The sequence below is a fragment of the Mustelus asterias genome, chromosome 13 (assembly GCF_964213995.1).
Source record: "Mustelus asterias chromosome 13, sMusAst1.hap1.1, whole genome shotgun sequence".
Taxonomy (NCBI): Eukaryota; Metazoa; Chordata; class Chondrichthyes; order Carcharhiniformes; family Triakidae; genus Mustelus; species Mustelus asterias.
This window is the reverse complement of record NC_135813.1, coordinates 4251965-4268835: the sequence shown is the minus strand read 5'-3', so window position 1 is coordinate 4268835 and position 16871 is coordinate 4251965. Positions and strand designations below refer to the sequence as shown.

Below are 16871 nucleotides of genomic sequence, written 5' to 3'. Positions count from 1 at the left end.
CGACACGGTAGCACAGTGGTTAGCACTGCTGCTTCTCAGCTCCAGGGACCTGGGTTCGAATCCCGGCTTGGGTCGCTGTCTGTGTGGAGTTTGCACGTTCTCCCTGTGTCTGCGTGGGTTTCCTCCGGGTGCTCTGGTTTCCTCCCACAGTCCAAAAATGTGCGGGCTAGGTTGATTGGCCATTCCCTTAGTGTCCCGGGATGCATAGGTTAGTGGGTAAATATATAGGGATATGTGGATAGGGCCTGGGTGGGATTGTGATTGGTGCAGACTCGATGGGCCGAATGGCCTCTTTCTGCACTGTATGATTGTATGATATGTTTGCTTCTAAATGACCCAAAGCTGGAGTTCAGGCAGTGCAGCTCTATTTCCCTACATTGGATCTTAAGTGAATCTGTGTCTGCTATTCACTATCTACTACACCACCTGGCTGTCTCTTAGATGCAATCTAAGGGCTGCATGGTGGCACAGTGGTTAGCACTGCTGCCTCACAGCGCCAGGGAGCCGGGTTCAATTCCCAGCTTGGGTCACTGTCTGTGTGGAGTTTGCACGTTCTCCCCGTGTCTGCGTGGGTTTCCTCCAGGTGCTCCAGTTTCCTTCCACAGTCTGAAAGTGCTGGTTGGGTGCATTGGCCATGCTAAATTCTCCCTTAGTGTACCTGAACAGGTGCCGGAGTGTGGCAAGTAGGGGATTTTCACAGTAACGTCATTGCAGTGTTGATGTAAGCCTACTTGTGACACTAATAAATAAACTTTAAATCTTTATAAGTAGAAGATAATGTGTTGGGCTCCGGTTTGTTACCTTTTCCTCCTGTTCCTTTGTGCTCCTTGATTCAGTGGGAGACAGGCTACATTCGTGCATCATGACCTGGGTTAAACATATGTGTCTCTCCCACTAATTCAAAATAATTTCTAGTGCTGCTTTTGAATCAGGTGATCCTGCTTTCAGGACTGATTTAATTTAACACTGCCACAGGCAGCTTTGTTCCAAAGCATCCCAACCACACCACGTTAGCAGAAACAGCTAATGTACTTTATAGCAATGGTCACATTAAAAGCAAGGCTGACTAATACGTTCTTTCAAATCCTAAGTATGAAGATTATAGGGTCAGGGAAACTATTTGTAACTAATTGGCTGTGAAATGCTTTGGGACATCCTGGGGGAAATGAAAGGTGGAGGCCATTCAGCCCCTCAAACATGCTCCACCATTCAGTTAGATTATGGCCAATCTGTACTAAATGGCAACGCTTAAATTTTCCTTTCAAGTTCTTGAACTCCTGCCCTTGTTGTCTCCGGAACTGTACACCGCTGCTCTTTTGAGGGAATCATGCAGTTTGCCTCTTTTGTGTGTGTCTTCAGTGCAAGTTAAAAAAACAGCAAAACCAGTTACTTGTATTTTGAGTTCTTAGCCAGGACTTTCCATTTTATTTAGACACATTTAGAAATGTATTAATCATTCAAAACTTCATTCCATTTAAACATTAACAGGTTTATGAAATGTGGTCTTGAACTAATAAAAAAAAAAACTGAAATGGGTGTTATTTCAAGGTTAATATACTTTATATATAGTTGCAATGAGATTGCTTGTCAGAGTACCCTTGCTGTGAAAGCCACTTTAACAAGGCCTTGGTGCTGCTTTCCTTTGTCCTGGTGTTGTCCAGTCTGCATTGCAGTGCACCGTCAATTGTGTAAAAAGAATAAAAAGAATTATGTAGGCTATGAGGTTTAAAAGAACAACCAAGGATTTGGAGGAGTATACGGGATGTAGGAAGGAGCTTAAGAAGGAAATTAGGAGAGCGAGAAGGGGTCATGAGAAGACCTTGGCGGGTAAGATTAAGGAGAATCCCAAGGCTTTCTACAAATATGTCAAGAGTAAAAGGATGAGATGTGAAGGCACAGGACCCTTAAAAGGTGAAGGGGGAAAAGTTTGTGCGGAACCGTTAGAAATGGCGGAGGTACTTAATGAATACTTTACCTCGGTATTCACGGTGGAAAGGGATCTGGGTGGTTGTACTGCTGGTTTGCGGTGGACAGAAAGGATCGAGCATGTGGACATAAAGAAAGAGGATGTGTTGGAACTATTGAATGGCATCAAGGTTGGTAAGTCGCCGGGACCGGATGGGATGTACCCCAGGTTACTGTGGGAGGCGAGGGAGGAGATTGCGGAGCCTTTGGCGATGATCTTTGCATCGTCGATGGAGACGGGAGAGGTTCTGGAGGATTGCAGATGTGGTCCCTATATTCAAGAAAGGGAACAGGGACAGCCCGGGAAATTACCGACCGGTGAGTCTAACCTCAGTGGTTGGTAAGTTGATGGAGAGGATCCTGAGAGACAGGATTTATGATCATCTAGAGAAGTTTAGTATGACCAAAAGTAGTCAGCACGGCTTTGTCAAGGGCAGGTCGTGCCTTACGAGCCTGGTTGAGTTCTTTGAAAATGTGACCAAACACATTGACGAAGGAAGAGCGGTGGATGTGGTCTATATGGACTTCAGCAAGGCGTTCGATAAGGTCCCCCATGCAAGACTTCTTGAGAAAGTGAGAGGGCATGGGATCCAAGGGGCTGTTGCCTTGTGGATCCAGAACTGGCTTGCCTGCAGAAGGCAGAGAGTGGCTGTGGAGGGGTCTTTCTCTGCATGGAGGTCAGTGACCAGTGGAGTGCCCCCAGGGATCTGTTCTGGGACCCTTGCTGTTTGTCATTTTCATAAATGACCTGGATGAGGAAGTGGAGGGATGGGTTGGTAAGTTTGCTGACGACACCAAGGTCGGTGGTGTTGTGGATAGTTTGGAGGGATGTCAGAAGTTGCAGCGAGACATAGATAGAATGCAAGACTGGGCGGAGAAGTGGCAGATGGACTTCAACCCGGATAAGTGTGTAGTGATCCATTTTGGCAGATCCAATGGGATGAAGCAGCAGTATAATATGAAGGGTACCATTCTTAGCAATGTAGAGGATCAGAAGGACCTTGGGGTCCGGGTCCATAGGACTCTTAAATCGGCCTCGCAGGTGGAGGATGCGGTCAAGAAGGCGTACGGCGTACTAGCCTTCATTAATCGAGGGATTGAGTTTAGGAGTCGGGAGATAATGCTGCAGCTTTATAGGACCCTGGTTAGACCCCACTTGGAGTACTGCGCGCAGTTCTGGTCACCTCATTACAGGAAAGATGTTGAAGCCATTGAAAGGGTGCAGAGGAGATTTACAAGGATGTTGCCTGGATTGGGGGGCATGCCTTATGAGGATAGGTTGAGGGAGCTTGGTCTCTTCTCCCTGGAGAGACGAAGGATGAGAGGTGACCTGATAGAGGTTTACAAGATGTTGAGAGGTCTGGATAGGGTAGACTCTCAGAGGCTATTTCCAAGGGCTGAAATGGTTGCTACGAGAGGACACAGGTTTAAGGTGCTGGGGGGTAGGTACAGAGGAGATGTCAGGGGTAAGTTTTTCACTCAGAGGGTGGTGGGTGAGTGGAATCGGCTGACGTCGGTGGTGGTGGAGGCAAACTCGTTGGGGTCTTTTAAGAGACTTCTGGATGAGTACATGGGATTTAATGGGATTGAGGGCTATAGATAGGCCTAGAGGTAGGGATATGATCAGCGCAACTTGTGGGCCGAAGGGCCTGTTTGTGCTGTGGCTTTCTATGTTCTATGTTCTAACATGTGTGGCTAGTGGTGGTAATTGCTGATCTGGCAAAGACAGTAAGAAGTCTCACAATACCAGGTTAAAGTCCAAGAGGTTTATTTGGAATCACAAGCTTTCGGAGCGCTACTCCTTGGAGCAGCGCTCCGAAAGCTTGTGATTCCAAATAAGCCTCTTGGACTTTAACCTGGTGTTGTGAGACTTCTTAATATGCCCACCCCAGTCGAACACCAGCATCTCCACCTCCTGGCAAAGACAGCCATGGGTTTGTTTATCAACTAAAGCTAACGTGTACCTGGGTGATTACAAAAGGTCCTCTGAAGAGATGATCAGGTTTCAAAATGCAATACAACCTGGGGCTCCTTCAAAAGAACTCTTAGAATTTGAATATTAGATCATTAATGTTATCTTAAACTCTGCGATCTGCATTACTGGCATTTGAAAGAATGTACCACAGTATTTCAACAGCACCATGGTTAATGTGGCAATTGCTGTAGTTTCATTTCCCAAAGCTATGCACACATTGACTGCTCTGAGTAATTCACCATGACTCAGGGCTCTGGCATTGCAACAGTGGCTACACTTCAAAAGCCTTCCCTTGTCTGCAAAAGATGTTTTGAGGTTGTGTAAGACGCTATATGAATGCAAGACTTTTTTTGTTTGTTTCTATTTGAGCTTCTTCAGTTATTTCTCCCACCTCCTGTCCTCTCGTGCCTCTATTATAATGCATCGTCCACAGTTAAAGTATTTTCTCACCTTGCTGCAATCGCTGTCCGAATTTCTTTTTCATGTTTTGAAATTTAGCTAGATATGGGCTGAAAATGTAACCAGTGCCCTGACTGCTTATTGGAGCATGTCAGCTGTGCCTGCAAGTTGGTTTAAGATGGGCATCAGTGCAAGATCGCAGCATAACTGCTGAGTGAGATAGGTCTCAGTCTGGAATGCAACCTAAGGCTTTCTCACATAACTTCAGTGTGGCAATGAAGTGGACTTGGTTCAGCTGTTCAATAAAGCGGCTCACCAGGACTCTGCTTACAGTAACATTTTGTGAATAAAACAGAAGAAAATTAAGGTTAGGGAGTACAGCATTTTTTTTAAGGATGATGTTCGGAGGAGAGGCCGAGAGAACAGTCGCTAAAAGTGCCTTGGCAGTGAAAATGGGAGATTGCCACGATCGGTCTCGAATACTGATCATTTGGATTATTGACCATATGGACCTTAATAAGCAGAATCTGCTGCATCTGTGCTTGCTTATTTTAAGTGTTTAATTCACATTCTAGTTCACCCCTTTAGCACTTCCTTTTGCAGCAAAGCTTCACTATTTTCCTATATAAAAGCAAATTACTGCAGATGCTGGAATCTGAAACCAAAAGAGAAAATGCTGGAAAATCTCAGCAGGTCTGGCAGCATCTGTAAGGAGAGAAAAGAGCTGAAGTTTCGAGTCCGGGTGACCCTTTGTCAAAGCTGTATAATCCAGTCCCCTTTCGGCAAATTATGTGCTTGCCATTAACCTCCTCTCTCCCAGCCTTCGTCCATTTCCTGCTGAAACCCTCGTCATGCCTTTATCTTGCATTCCTCTGTCTTCTGCATCTATACCCTCAACTTTCAATTGTGAAGTAGCTGTAATATATTATAAGGAAATCTCAATGCACTCAGAAAATCATAGTATGATCAGACAAAGTCAGCATGGTTTTTGGAAGTGAAGTTGTGTTTGAAAAATGTATTAGTTTTTTTGAGGGTGTAACTAGTAGGATAGATAAAGGAGAGCCAGTAGACCTGGCATACCTGGATTTCCAAAAGACATTTGATTAGGTGGCATAAAAAATTAATAGGCAAGATAAGGACCTATGGAGTTGGGGGTAATACATTAGCATGAATAATCCCTGACCATTGACCAATATGTAGGCCATATGGGGCATTTTCAAGTTATTGGACTGTGACTGTGCAGTGCTATAAGGAATAGTGCTGGGGCCTCAGATATTTGCTATCTAAATTAATGACTTGGACAAAGATACAGAGAATAATGTACCGAGTGCTGTTAATACAACACGAGGTGACAATCTAAGTTGTGAAGAGAACAGGCGCTGCAGAGGGATATAGATAGGGCAAGCGACTGGGCAACAAGGTGGCAGATGAGTATAATGCAGGGAAGTGTAAGGTCATTCACTTCAGTTCTAAGAAATGAAAAGCAAATTATTTTTTTACAAGGTATGAAACCTGTAAACATTGATTTTCAGAGAGACTTGGGCGTGCTTGTACAAGGAACCAAGTTAGCACACAGGTATAGCAAGCAATTAGGAAAGCAAATTGCATTTTGTCCTTTATTGCAAAGGGAGTGGAATACCTGAAAAAACAAGTTTTGCCACAGTTGTGCGACCACACCTGGACTACTGCATGCAGTTCTGGAAGAATAAACTTGCATATGAGGATGCACAATTGAGGTTTGTTACATTCATTCCTGGGATGAGAAGGTTGGCATATGGTGAGAGGCTGAATAAATTGGGTCCATATTCTCTGGAGTTTAAGAAGAATCAGCAGTGATCTTGTTAAAATCTAGAAAATTCCGATGGGGTTTGGCAGAGATTGTTTGTGCAAGCCGGGACATCAAGAACATGAGGAAACTGTCTCAGGATAAGGAGACAATCATATAACACTGAGATAAGGAGAATTGTCTTCACACAAAGGGTTATGTATCTTTGGCATTCTCTGATACGAGTTGTGGATGCTCCGTCATTAGTTTATTTAAGACTGACTAGACAAATTTTTGGTGTCTCAGGGAAGCAGGAGATATGGGTAGTGAGCAGGAGAATGGAGTTTTATGAGGAATGGGCAGGAAAGTGAAGTTTAAGGCTGAAAATCAGCCATGATCATATTGAGTGATCAAGCAGGCTCAGGGAGTTGTATGGTCTACTCCTTCTCCTGTCTATTTGTGTGATCTTTGCATTCTGTTCTCTGGAATTCCCTTCTCAAATCCTTGTTTTTCTATCTCCCTCCTTTAGACCCCTCCTAAATAACCCACGTTTATGAGATTTGAGCCAACCCTACTTCTCTTTCCTTTGGCGTGTTATGTGTTTATTCCACCAGCCTCAAAGTGCCTTGAACTATTTTTCGGCTATAAAACTGCCTTTATAAATATAAGTTGTTTGAGGCCAATAAAAGGCGAGGTAACGAGGTCGCACTTGAGTACATGGCCTCGAAAAACATTTAATATAAATACTTCTTCCAGTACAGAGCGCTGTTTGACCTGAAGTCGACATTGGTTTGGAAGGAAAACAATTAACTGACTCACGCAATAAGCTTAGTAATTATATAGCTGTGGTTCCAGGCAGGAGCATTCGCTTGTCAGTGTAGCTGATTGGACTCCTTCCTGTTTTATTGTCATTTATGGAGTTTGCCCTGTTTGTCGGAGGTGAGATTACATTTTACTAATGCTGTGTGGGTGAGAATGAAAATTGTTTGCGGCTCATGGTTCACCCTGTCAGAACTTGTATCTTTTATGTTTGGGAGCTTTCCAGTATTTCATTAGAATTCCACAACAGAAATTCAACCTGGAATGACTTGGTGTTAGTTATAGACACACTTCCACCCAGTTCAATGTTGTAGTTTCAATTCCTCTCTTTTCAAGACTTGATTTGTGAGTACTGCATTGTCAGAGGTACCATTCTTTGGCTGAAGCAATGAGGTGGATGTTAGAAATACCATGGCACTGTTAGACATTGAGCAGCAAGTTCTCGTGCTGTCTTGGCCAGTGTTTCTTGTAATTAGTTTCAGTGCAGTTTATGGAATAGAGTCATAGAGGTTTACAACATGGAAACAGGCCCTTCGGCCCAACTTGTCCATGCCGCCCTTTTTTTTTTTAAACCCCTAAGCTAGTCCCATTTGCCCGCATTTGGCTCAGATCCCTCGATAGCCATCTTACCCATGTAACTACCTAAATGCTTTTTAAAAGACACAATTATACCCGCCTCTACTACTACCTCTGGCAGCTTGTTCCAGACACTCACCACCCTCTGTGTGAAAAAATTGTCCCTCTGGACCTTTTTGTATCTCTCCCTTCTCACCTCAAACCCATGCCCTCTAGTTTGAGACTCCCTTATCTTTGGGAAAAGATGTTGACTATCTCGCTGATCTATGCCCCTCATTATTTTATAGACATCTATAAGATCACCCCTCAGCCTCCTACGCTCCAGAGAAAAAAGTCCCAGTCTATTCAGCCTCTCCTTATAACTCAATCCATCAAGTCCCAGTAGCATCCTAGTAAATCTTTTCTGCACTCTTTCTAGTTTAATATCCTTTCTATAATGGGGTGACCAGAACTATACACAGTATTCCAAGTGTGGCCTTACCAATGTCTTCAACAAGACGTCCCAACTCCTGTATTGAATGTTCTGACAGATGAAACCAAGCATGCTGAATGCCTTTTTCACCACTCTGTCCACCTGTGACTCCACGTTCAAGGAGCAATGAACATGTACGCCTAGATCTCTTTGTTCTGTAACTCTCCCCAACGCCCTACCATTAACTGAGTAAGTCTTGCCCTGGTTCAATCTACCAAAATGCATCACCTCGCATTTATCTAAATTAAACTCCATTTGCCATTCGTCAGCCCACTGGCCCAATTGATCAAGATCCCGTTGCAATCAGAGATAACTTTCTTCTCTGTCCACTATGCCACCAATCTTGGTGTCATATGCAAACTTAGCAACCAATGCCTCCTATATCTTGCTATATATCAAATATCACTGTGTGCACTTTGAAGTAATTCATGGTATTCAAAGCACTTGTCTGGGAGAGAAGACACTGTGGTGATTTTCTGGATATGCGCGCTCAAATGCAGATCGCACTGGGGCCACGCGAGGAGGGGCCCCAGTGCATTCAGTGCCGGGAAGAGACCCCTTTGGGATTCTCTCTGCCTTGAACCACTGCAATTTCTGTGCTGTAACATCTTTAATACTTAAAGTTTATATGTAGCAATCCTTGATTTTTTTCTTCTAATAAATTATTTTCTGTTGGTGTTGAATCTGAAAGCTGATACTACCATCTTGAAAACTATCTGTCTTGTCTTCCTGATCTGAGGGCTTCACTGTTTTAATTATTGGTGTAAACATCAGCATAGCATGCATCCAGCATCCCAGTAGGTTGCTGACAGCTTTCAGTGTACTGGCTACCTGGCCGTTTCTGTACTTTTCTCATGAACAGCACAGCTGTATCAGTGGGGAGGCACGCAGTGTAGCAACCTGCAAGTATAAAGTACTCCTGGCATTAAAGAACATCCCATACAGCTGAATGAGGGGAGGGAGGAAGTAAAGGAATTTTGCAGAGGAAGGTAACAAAGCTCAGTGGTTTTGGGAGAGGGCAGGGCTGGAATGGACATTTGAATGGATTGTCGGAGCCAGGGAGCTGGAAAAATACAGAGTCAGGTTAACTGATGTTTTCCAAACTGAACAGAATTTCCCAGTGTTGTTTTGTGGGTAGCTCAGTGGTTAGCACTGCTGCCTCAGTGCCAGGGACCCAGGTTCAATTACAGCCTTCGTTGACTGTCGGTGTGGAGTTTGCACATTTTCCCCGTGTCTGCGTGGGGTTTCCTCCGGGTGCTCCAGTTTCCTCCCACAGTCCAGTGATGTGCAGATTAGGTGGATTGGCCATGCTAAATTGCCCCTTAGTCTCCAAAGATATGCAGGTTAGGGGATTAGCCATGTGCGAGGTACGAGGATAGATTGGGGGGAGATGGGGCCAGGGTACGATGATGATTCAGAGAGTCAGTGCAGAGTCAATGGGCGGAATCGCCTCTTTCTACCCTGATAATGAACGGCTTAGATAGGATGGACGTAGGGAAGTTGTTTCCATTAACAGGGGAGACTAGGACGCGGGGGCACAGCCTTAGAATAAAAGGGAGTCACTTTAGAACAGAGATGAGGAGAAATTTCTTCAGCCAGAGAGTGGTGGGTCTGTGGAATTCATTGCCACAGAGGGCTGTGGAGGCCGAGACGTTAAGCGTCTTCAAGACAGAAATTGATAAATTCTTGATTTCTCGAGGAATTAAGGGCTATGGGGAGAGAGCGGGTAAATGGAGTTGAAATCAACCATGATTGAATGGTGGAGTGGACTCGATGGGCCGAATGGCCTTACTTCCGCTCCTATGTCTTATGGTCTTATGGTAGGGATTCTATGAACATTGGTAACACTTGCCTGCCTTGTTTTTGCAGCTGTACGTATCTTCAGAGAGTCGTTTCAACACCTTGGCAGAGCTTGTTCACCACCACTCGACAGTGGCCGATGGACTTATCACAACTCTACACTACCCAGCACCCAAACGCAATAAGCCCACAATTTACGGAGTCTCCCCTAATTACGACAAATGGGAGATTGAGCGAACAGACATTACGATGAAACACAAACTGGGTGGAGGACAGTACGGTGAGGTGTACGAGGGAGTGTGGAAGAAATACAACCTCACCGTGGCAGTGAAGACACTGAAGGTATGGTAGATTTCCTACGCAGCGTAGAACCCTGAGTAGATGCTGGTTTGGTTCCAGCAGAATGTTGGGAAGAAAATGCAGTTTACACATTTATAATTTACATCAATTATTGAACATTCAAAACATTGGGGTGTTGGTTGTATTACAGCTCACCATCACCTGAGTTAGGAGATTGTGGTGTCAAATTCCACTCTATAGAAGTGGGCAGGTAATCCAGGTTGGTGCAATATCAAACAAGTGCTGCACTGCCTGAGCTGCAGCTTCTCAGATGAACCGTGGAACCTACATTAAGAAAAAAAATTCTTGTGGTTCTATTGCACAACCTCAGGACATCCTGAAACACTTTACAGCTTTGGAAATATAGTGACTGTTGCAATGTAGGAAATGCAGCAGCACAATTGTGCCCCAGCAAGCTCCCACAAACAGCAGTGTGAAAATGACCACCCGCTTTTAGTGGTGGCGTTTGAGGGATAAATATTGATCAAGAAATTCCTCTGCTGCTCTTTGGAATCGTGCCATGAGACCTTTTGCACCCACCAGGGAGGGCAGGCAGCATCTCAGTTTAATGTCTCGTCCGACAGACGACACTCCCAAAGCTGCAGCGTTCCCACAGTACTGCTCTGAGACAGTCGGCCTAGTTTTTCTCATCAAGTCTCTGCAGTGGGGTTGAAATCCGCAGCCTTCTGACTCAGGTGAGTGCTACCCACTGAGTCATGCCTGACTACATAGTCCAAGATTACATCGTCGGCTGCAAAATATTAGAACATCCAGAGGTTGTGAAAGGCGCTAAATTAAAACAGAAGTCCCCTTTCTGCAAAAGTAGGTATGAAGCAAATTATGTCAACCCTAATGTGCCATACGCAAACTGTTACATGCACGCGAACAAGTTAATAATTATTAGCTGTATCCAGTTTAATATAAATGTTTGAAGCCACTGATGAATTCCTGCAAGGAGATGGAAGATTGCTGTACATCCAACAGATAGTCACACTGACACCCAATGTGAATAAATACAGATAGAAACCATAGAAACCCTACAGTGCAGAAACAGGCCATTCGGCCCATCAAGTCTGCCCCGACCACAATCCCACCTAGGCCCTACTCCCATATCCTATACATTTACCCGCTAATCCCTCTAACCTACGCATCTCAAGACACTAAGGGGCAATTTTAACATGGCCAATCAACCTAACCCACATATCTTTGGACTGTGGGAGGAAACTGGAGCACTCGGAGGAAACCCACGCAGACGCGAGAAGAATGTGGAAACTCCACACAGACAGTGACCCAAGCCGGGAATCGAACCCAGGTCCCTGGAGCTGTGAAGCAGCAGTGCTAACCACTGTGCTACCGTGCCACCGTGATAGGAAGGCTTGTCCCAGAAAGAGTGTAACGAAGGTTCACTAGACCGATTCCTGAGATGAGGAAATTCCCCTATGAGGACAGATTGAGTAACATAGTTCCCCAGACTTTAGAAGAATGTGAGGTGATCTAATTGTATAGAATTTTCGAGTTTGAATGGGTAGGTGCTGGGGAGCCTAGAATTGAGGTATCGAATTCACAGAGGAAGACATCAGGTTAGAACTGAGATGAGGCAAAGTTTTCCATTCAAAGGGTTGTGGATCTTTGGAATCCTGTAAGCCAGAGACGGCTATGGATGTTCCGTTGTTGAGCATACTCAAGACGGAGATTGATAGAATTTTGGATTCTAAGGATATTAAGAGATATGGGATAGTGCAGGAAGGTGGAGTTGAGATAGAAGATCAGCCGTAATCTTGTTGGATGGTGGACCAGGCTTGAGGGGGTCGAAAGGCCTCCTCCTATTTATTGCATTCTTATGATGGAACAATTTCACTGCTGGTAGGTGACTGTTCATTTATTACCATTTGTCATGAACCATGGAGGAATGCACAGTGCTGGAAATACTCGGCAGGTCTGGCAGCATCTGTGGAGAGAGAAACAGAGTTTCTCAAGTTTAATGTAACTTCAGAACATGTCGGAATGCAGAACTGACCACTGCTGCGTCACATATACAAGTTGTCTTTGTCCCACTTAATAACCAACATGAAAACATTCCATTGCTTTGTCAAAACTGCGACGTTTCTGAGAATTAAATAAGCCAGGAATGTGGCAAAGATGCCCCACATCATGACAGTTCGCCAAATTCAGCTTTGTCATTTGCGCGCATGTTTCCGGGGTGGTGATAGGGGTTAAGGGCAGGAAAAGGATCTGTAATCAGAAGAGGAGAAAGTGACTTTACATGGTCCTTCAGTGTAACAATGGCATATGGTGACAGGGTCACGGGGAGAAGAAAATCAGAGACAGGTCATGGCAAGTTCAGGTGGTTAAGAGTTGCCAAGTTTCAGGAATCAATCAGTTCAAGGCTGAGGGCAGAAGGGAAGAGAGGTTGGTTTAATTGTAATAAATATTTTCATAAATATAGATAGATTATTGGAGAATATGATGAAGGAAATTAAAAATAAACTGGTTAATCAACAGTGGGGAAATTCCAGGCATGTTATAACCTCCACAATCCCAGTGTGTAGATGTTGAACACCTGAGTGTGCAATGGCACGCTATCTTGCATGATAAAGGGGGATTACAGGAGCTGTAGTTTTTTTTTTCATACATATCCATGTCCAGATGATAACACTGGCAGATGCTGCATTGCTTTGGAAATTTTGGGTTACCTCACGCTGGAGGGCCACTACCTGAAATACTTCCGACCTGTCAGCTCTCACAGGGTGCTAGTGGTTCTTAGACAAGACATTGAAATCTCCTGCTGCCCCCGAGGATTGCAATTTCCTGTCTGTACCACTGGTAAATCCTGGCTTTGCGGTGTTCTTCCCTTACGCCCAGGCTCAGCTATTCTAAAGCTCTCCCGCTTGGCCTTGTGTCCTCCATTACCCCCCCCCCCCCCGCCCCCCACCCATAAACTTAAGTTCATCCTAAACTCTGCCACTTGCCTCCTAACTCGTACCGAGTGCTCTTCATTCACCAGCCCCTGCCTTTGCTGACCCGCATTAGCTCTCAGTCCAGCAATGCCTCAATTTTAAAAATTCACCTCTTAGTGTTCAAATTGTTCCATAGTCTCATTCCTGCCAGCTCATGTATCCTCCTCCCAATGTACAACCCTTTGAGAAGTCTGCGTTCTTCCAACTCTGGCCTCTTGTCACCCTTCACTCCCTTCATCCCACCATTCGGTATTTTGCCTTCAGCTACCAAATCCCAGCGCTCTGGAATTCCCTCCTTCAATCTCACGGGTTCTCTACTTCTCCTCCTTTAAGACCTTTAAGAGTCTACTTAAAACCTTCCTCTTTGACCAAACTTGTAGTCACCTGCCAAACATCCCTTTTTGTCAAGTTTCATTTAATTGCAATGTTTTACATTTCTTTCATGGGATGTGATTGTTGCTGTAAAGGCCAGCATTTGTTACACATCCCAAGAAGGTGGAGGCGAGCTGCCTTCTTGAACGGCTGCAGTTCATCTGTTACAGGTACACCCACGGTTTAGGAAGGAGTTCCAGGATTTTGACTCAGTGACAGCGAAAGATTGGCGATATAGTTCCAAGTCAGGATGGTGTGTGGTTTTGAGGGAAACTTGCAGGTAGTGGTGTTCCCATGCATCTGCTCTCCTTGTGCTTCTAGAAAGTAGAGGTCTAGAAGGTGCTGTTGAATGAGCTTTGGTGAATTGCTGCAGTGCATCTTGTAGATGGTACACACAGCTGCCACTGTGTGTCACGTGGTGGAGGGATTGAATATTTAAATTGGTAAATGGGATGCCAGTCAAGCAGGTGGTTTTATCTTGGATGCTGTCGAGTGTGAATGTTATTGGAGCCGCACTCATTCAGGCAAGTGGAGAGTATTCCATCGCACTACTGACTTGTTGTTTGTAAATGGTGGACAGACTTTGGGGAATCAGGAGGTGAGTTCTACACCCTCAGACTTCAAAGTCTCTGGCCTGCTCTTGTAGCCACAGTATTTATACACACAGTTCAGTGGTAACCTGCCCCAGGATATTGATAGTGGAGTTCAGCAATGGTTTTGCCATCGTCATGGGGAGATAGATTGTCTCCTGTTGGAGATGATTTTTGGTGGATGATTGAGTTGGGAGCAGTTTGTAGTTATCAGTAAATATGTTTAAAGTTTATTTATTAGTCACAAGTAGGCTTACATTAACACTGCGATGAAATTACTGTGAAAATCCCCTAGTCGCCTGTTCGGATACATTGAGGGAGAATTTAGCACGGCCAGTGCACCTAACCAGCACAAGTCTCAGACTGTGGGAGGAAGCAGGAGCACCCAGAGGAAACCCAAGCAGACACGAGGAGAACCTGCAGACTCCGCACAGACAATGACCCAAGCTGGGAGTTGAACCCGGGTCCCCTGGAGCTTTGAGGCAGCAATGTTAACACTGTGCCGCCATGCCAACCCTAACTATGACTCAAGTTGCTGAAGGATATTGTTATTCACAGCTTGGATTATAGCATAGGGAAGCACCCCGTGCAATAGATGCAAGTTTGCCACTCTTGGCAAGGCTTTTAGCTCGACTGCGTGGTTGTCTTGTGACTGAAAAATCTTCCTGTTCAATTTTGTCCAATATTGATGGCCCTGGCTTCTGCCTCTCCCCAGTCATAGAGTCACAGAGGTTTACAGCATGGAAACAGGCCCTTCAGCCCAACTTGTCCATGCCCCCCCTTTTTTTTAAACCCCTAAGCTAATCCCAATTGCCTGCATTTGGCCCATATCCCGCTATACCCATCTTACCCATGTAACTATCGAAATGCTTTTTAAAAGACAAAATTGTACCCGCCTCTACTACTACCTCTGGCAGCTTGTTCCAGACACTCACCAACCTCTGTGTGAAAAAATTGTCCCTCTGGACCCTTTTGTATCTCTCCCCTCACCTTAAACCTATGCCCTCTAGTTTTAGACTCCCCTATCTTGGGGAAAAGATATTGACTATCTACCTTGTCTATGCCCCTCATTATTTTATAGACCTCTATAAGATCACCCCTCAGTCTCCTACGCTCCAGAGAAAAAAGTCCCAGTCTATCCAGCCTCTCCTTATAACTGAATCCATCAAGTCCCGGTAGCATCCTAGTAAATCGTTTCTGCACTCTTTCTAATCTTTAATGTCATTGATCTACCTGAGAGTTCATGGCATCAGGTGTCCAACAATTCATCACTTGAAGTCGGGATAGCTCCCCTGGTATGGGAGAACAATGTTCATCAGCAAAATTCAAATAAACTCCATCCAATTTGAAAACCTGCAGTGTCGTGCCCAATTGTACTGCACGTTGTTCCTGAGTGTGCCATGAGCCCCACCTAGTGTTCTACCTGAGCATAATCTTGCAGGCTGTCTAGTGATTAGAAATCTTAGTGCAGTATATTCAGATGGATAATCTGATGCAATCAACTGACATTCTGATGAATAAGATTTTTTCTTATTTTTCATAATGCTGCAATGTTGTTCCCCAGAATTCAACGGGTGAAATAATTGTACTGTGCTTCGACTTGGTGTGTGAATGTTACCCGAAATAGGCTGATAGCTTTTATCGTTCAGACTTGCATTCTGCTTTGAGAGACTTTTTGAACATGTTGGCTATGGCAGCAATGTGAGGCGATGACTTCAGTGTGACTCGCACAAGAAACATTGACACGTCATTACAAGAGGGTGGATCTTGGTGAAAAATCTCCCCTGTTGGCCGGAACCTCAATTATCCGCACATTGGAGTGTCCCCAGCTTTTAAGTAATCAAATGAGAGCCTTCATACTTGGAATACTGTGTGCAGTTCTGGTCACCCTATTGTAGAAAGGATATTATTAAACCGAAAAGAGTGCAGAAGAGATTTACTAGGGTGCTACCGGGACTTGATGGTTTGAGTTGTAAGGAGAGGTTGGATAGACTGGGACTTTTTTCTCTGCAGCATAGGAGGCTGAGGGGTGATCTTATAGAGGTCTATAAAATAATGAGAGGCATAGATTAGGTAGATAGTCAACATCTTTTCCCAAAGGTAGAGGAGTCTAATTAGAGGACATAGGTTTAAGGTGAGAGGGGAGAAATACAAAAGGGTCCAGAGGGGCAATCTTTTCACACAGAGGGTGGTGAGTGTCTGGAACAAGCTGCCAGAGGTAGTAGTAGAGGCGGGTACAATTTTGTCTTTTAAAAGCATTTAGACAGTTACATGGGTAAGGTGAGTATAGAGGGATATGGGCCAAATGCGGGCAATTGGGACGAGCTTAGTGGTAAAAACTGGGTGGCATGGACAAGTTGGGCCAAAGAGCCTGTTTCCATGCTGTAGACCTCTCTGACTCTATATTGAACCTATCCACTTAATATTATGGGTTATCTCTTCTTGAACGAGCATAACAAGCACTTGCATTTGTATAGTGCCTTTAACATTATAAAACACCCCAAGGAGCTTCACAGCCCTAAGTTGCAAATGAGAAGGAAGCTGGTGATGATTTTGAGCAGATGATTCTCATGTGTCTATTACCAAGTGTCATCCACTTTTAACTCTGGAATGGAGTTAGAGATGTGTAGGGTATGTTTGAATCATTGACTTAATCAAACTTCAAAGCCCCATTAATCCACCGATCAGTCATCTTAGTTCTCTTACGGCGACACAGTAGTTAACACTGCTGCCTCACAGCGCCAGGGACCCAGGTTCAATTCCGGCCTTGGGTGACTGTCTGTGTAGAGTTTGCACATTCTGCTGTGTCTGTGTGGGTTTCCTTGTTTCCTCCCACAGTCCA

The 16871-nt window shown here is 44.7% G+C and overlaps 1 protein-coding gene across 3 annotated transcripts in view; it reads left to right on the top strand.

Moving 5' to 3' along the window:
- abl1 (c-abl oncogene 1, non-receptor tyrosine kinase) overlaps positions 1-16871 on the top strand; it is a 176006-nt gene that overhangs the window by 139338 nt on the left and 19797 nt on the right. For all 3 annotated transcript variants that reach the window (XM_078226238.1, XM_078226240.1, XM_078226239.1), the window contains exon 4: positions 9841-10113. In XM_078226238.1, the coding sequence (XP_078082364.1) occupies positions 9841-10113 (273 nt within the window). The remainder of the gene's footprint in view (positions 1-9840; positions 10114-16871) is intronic.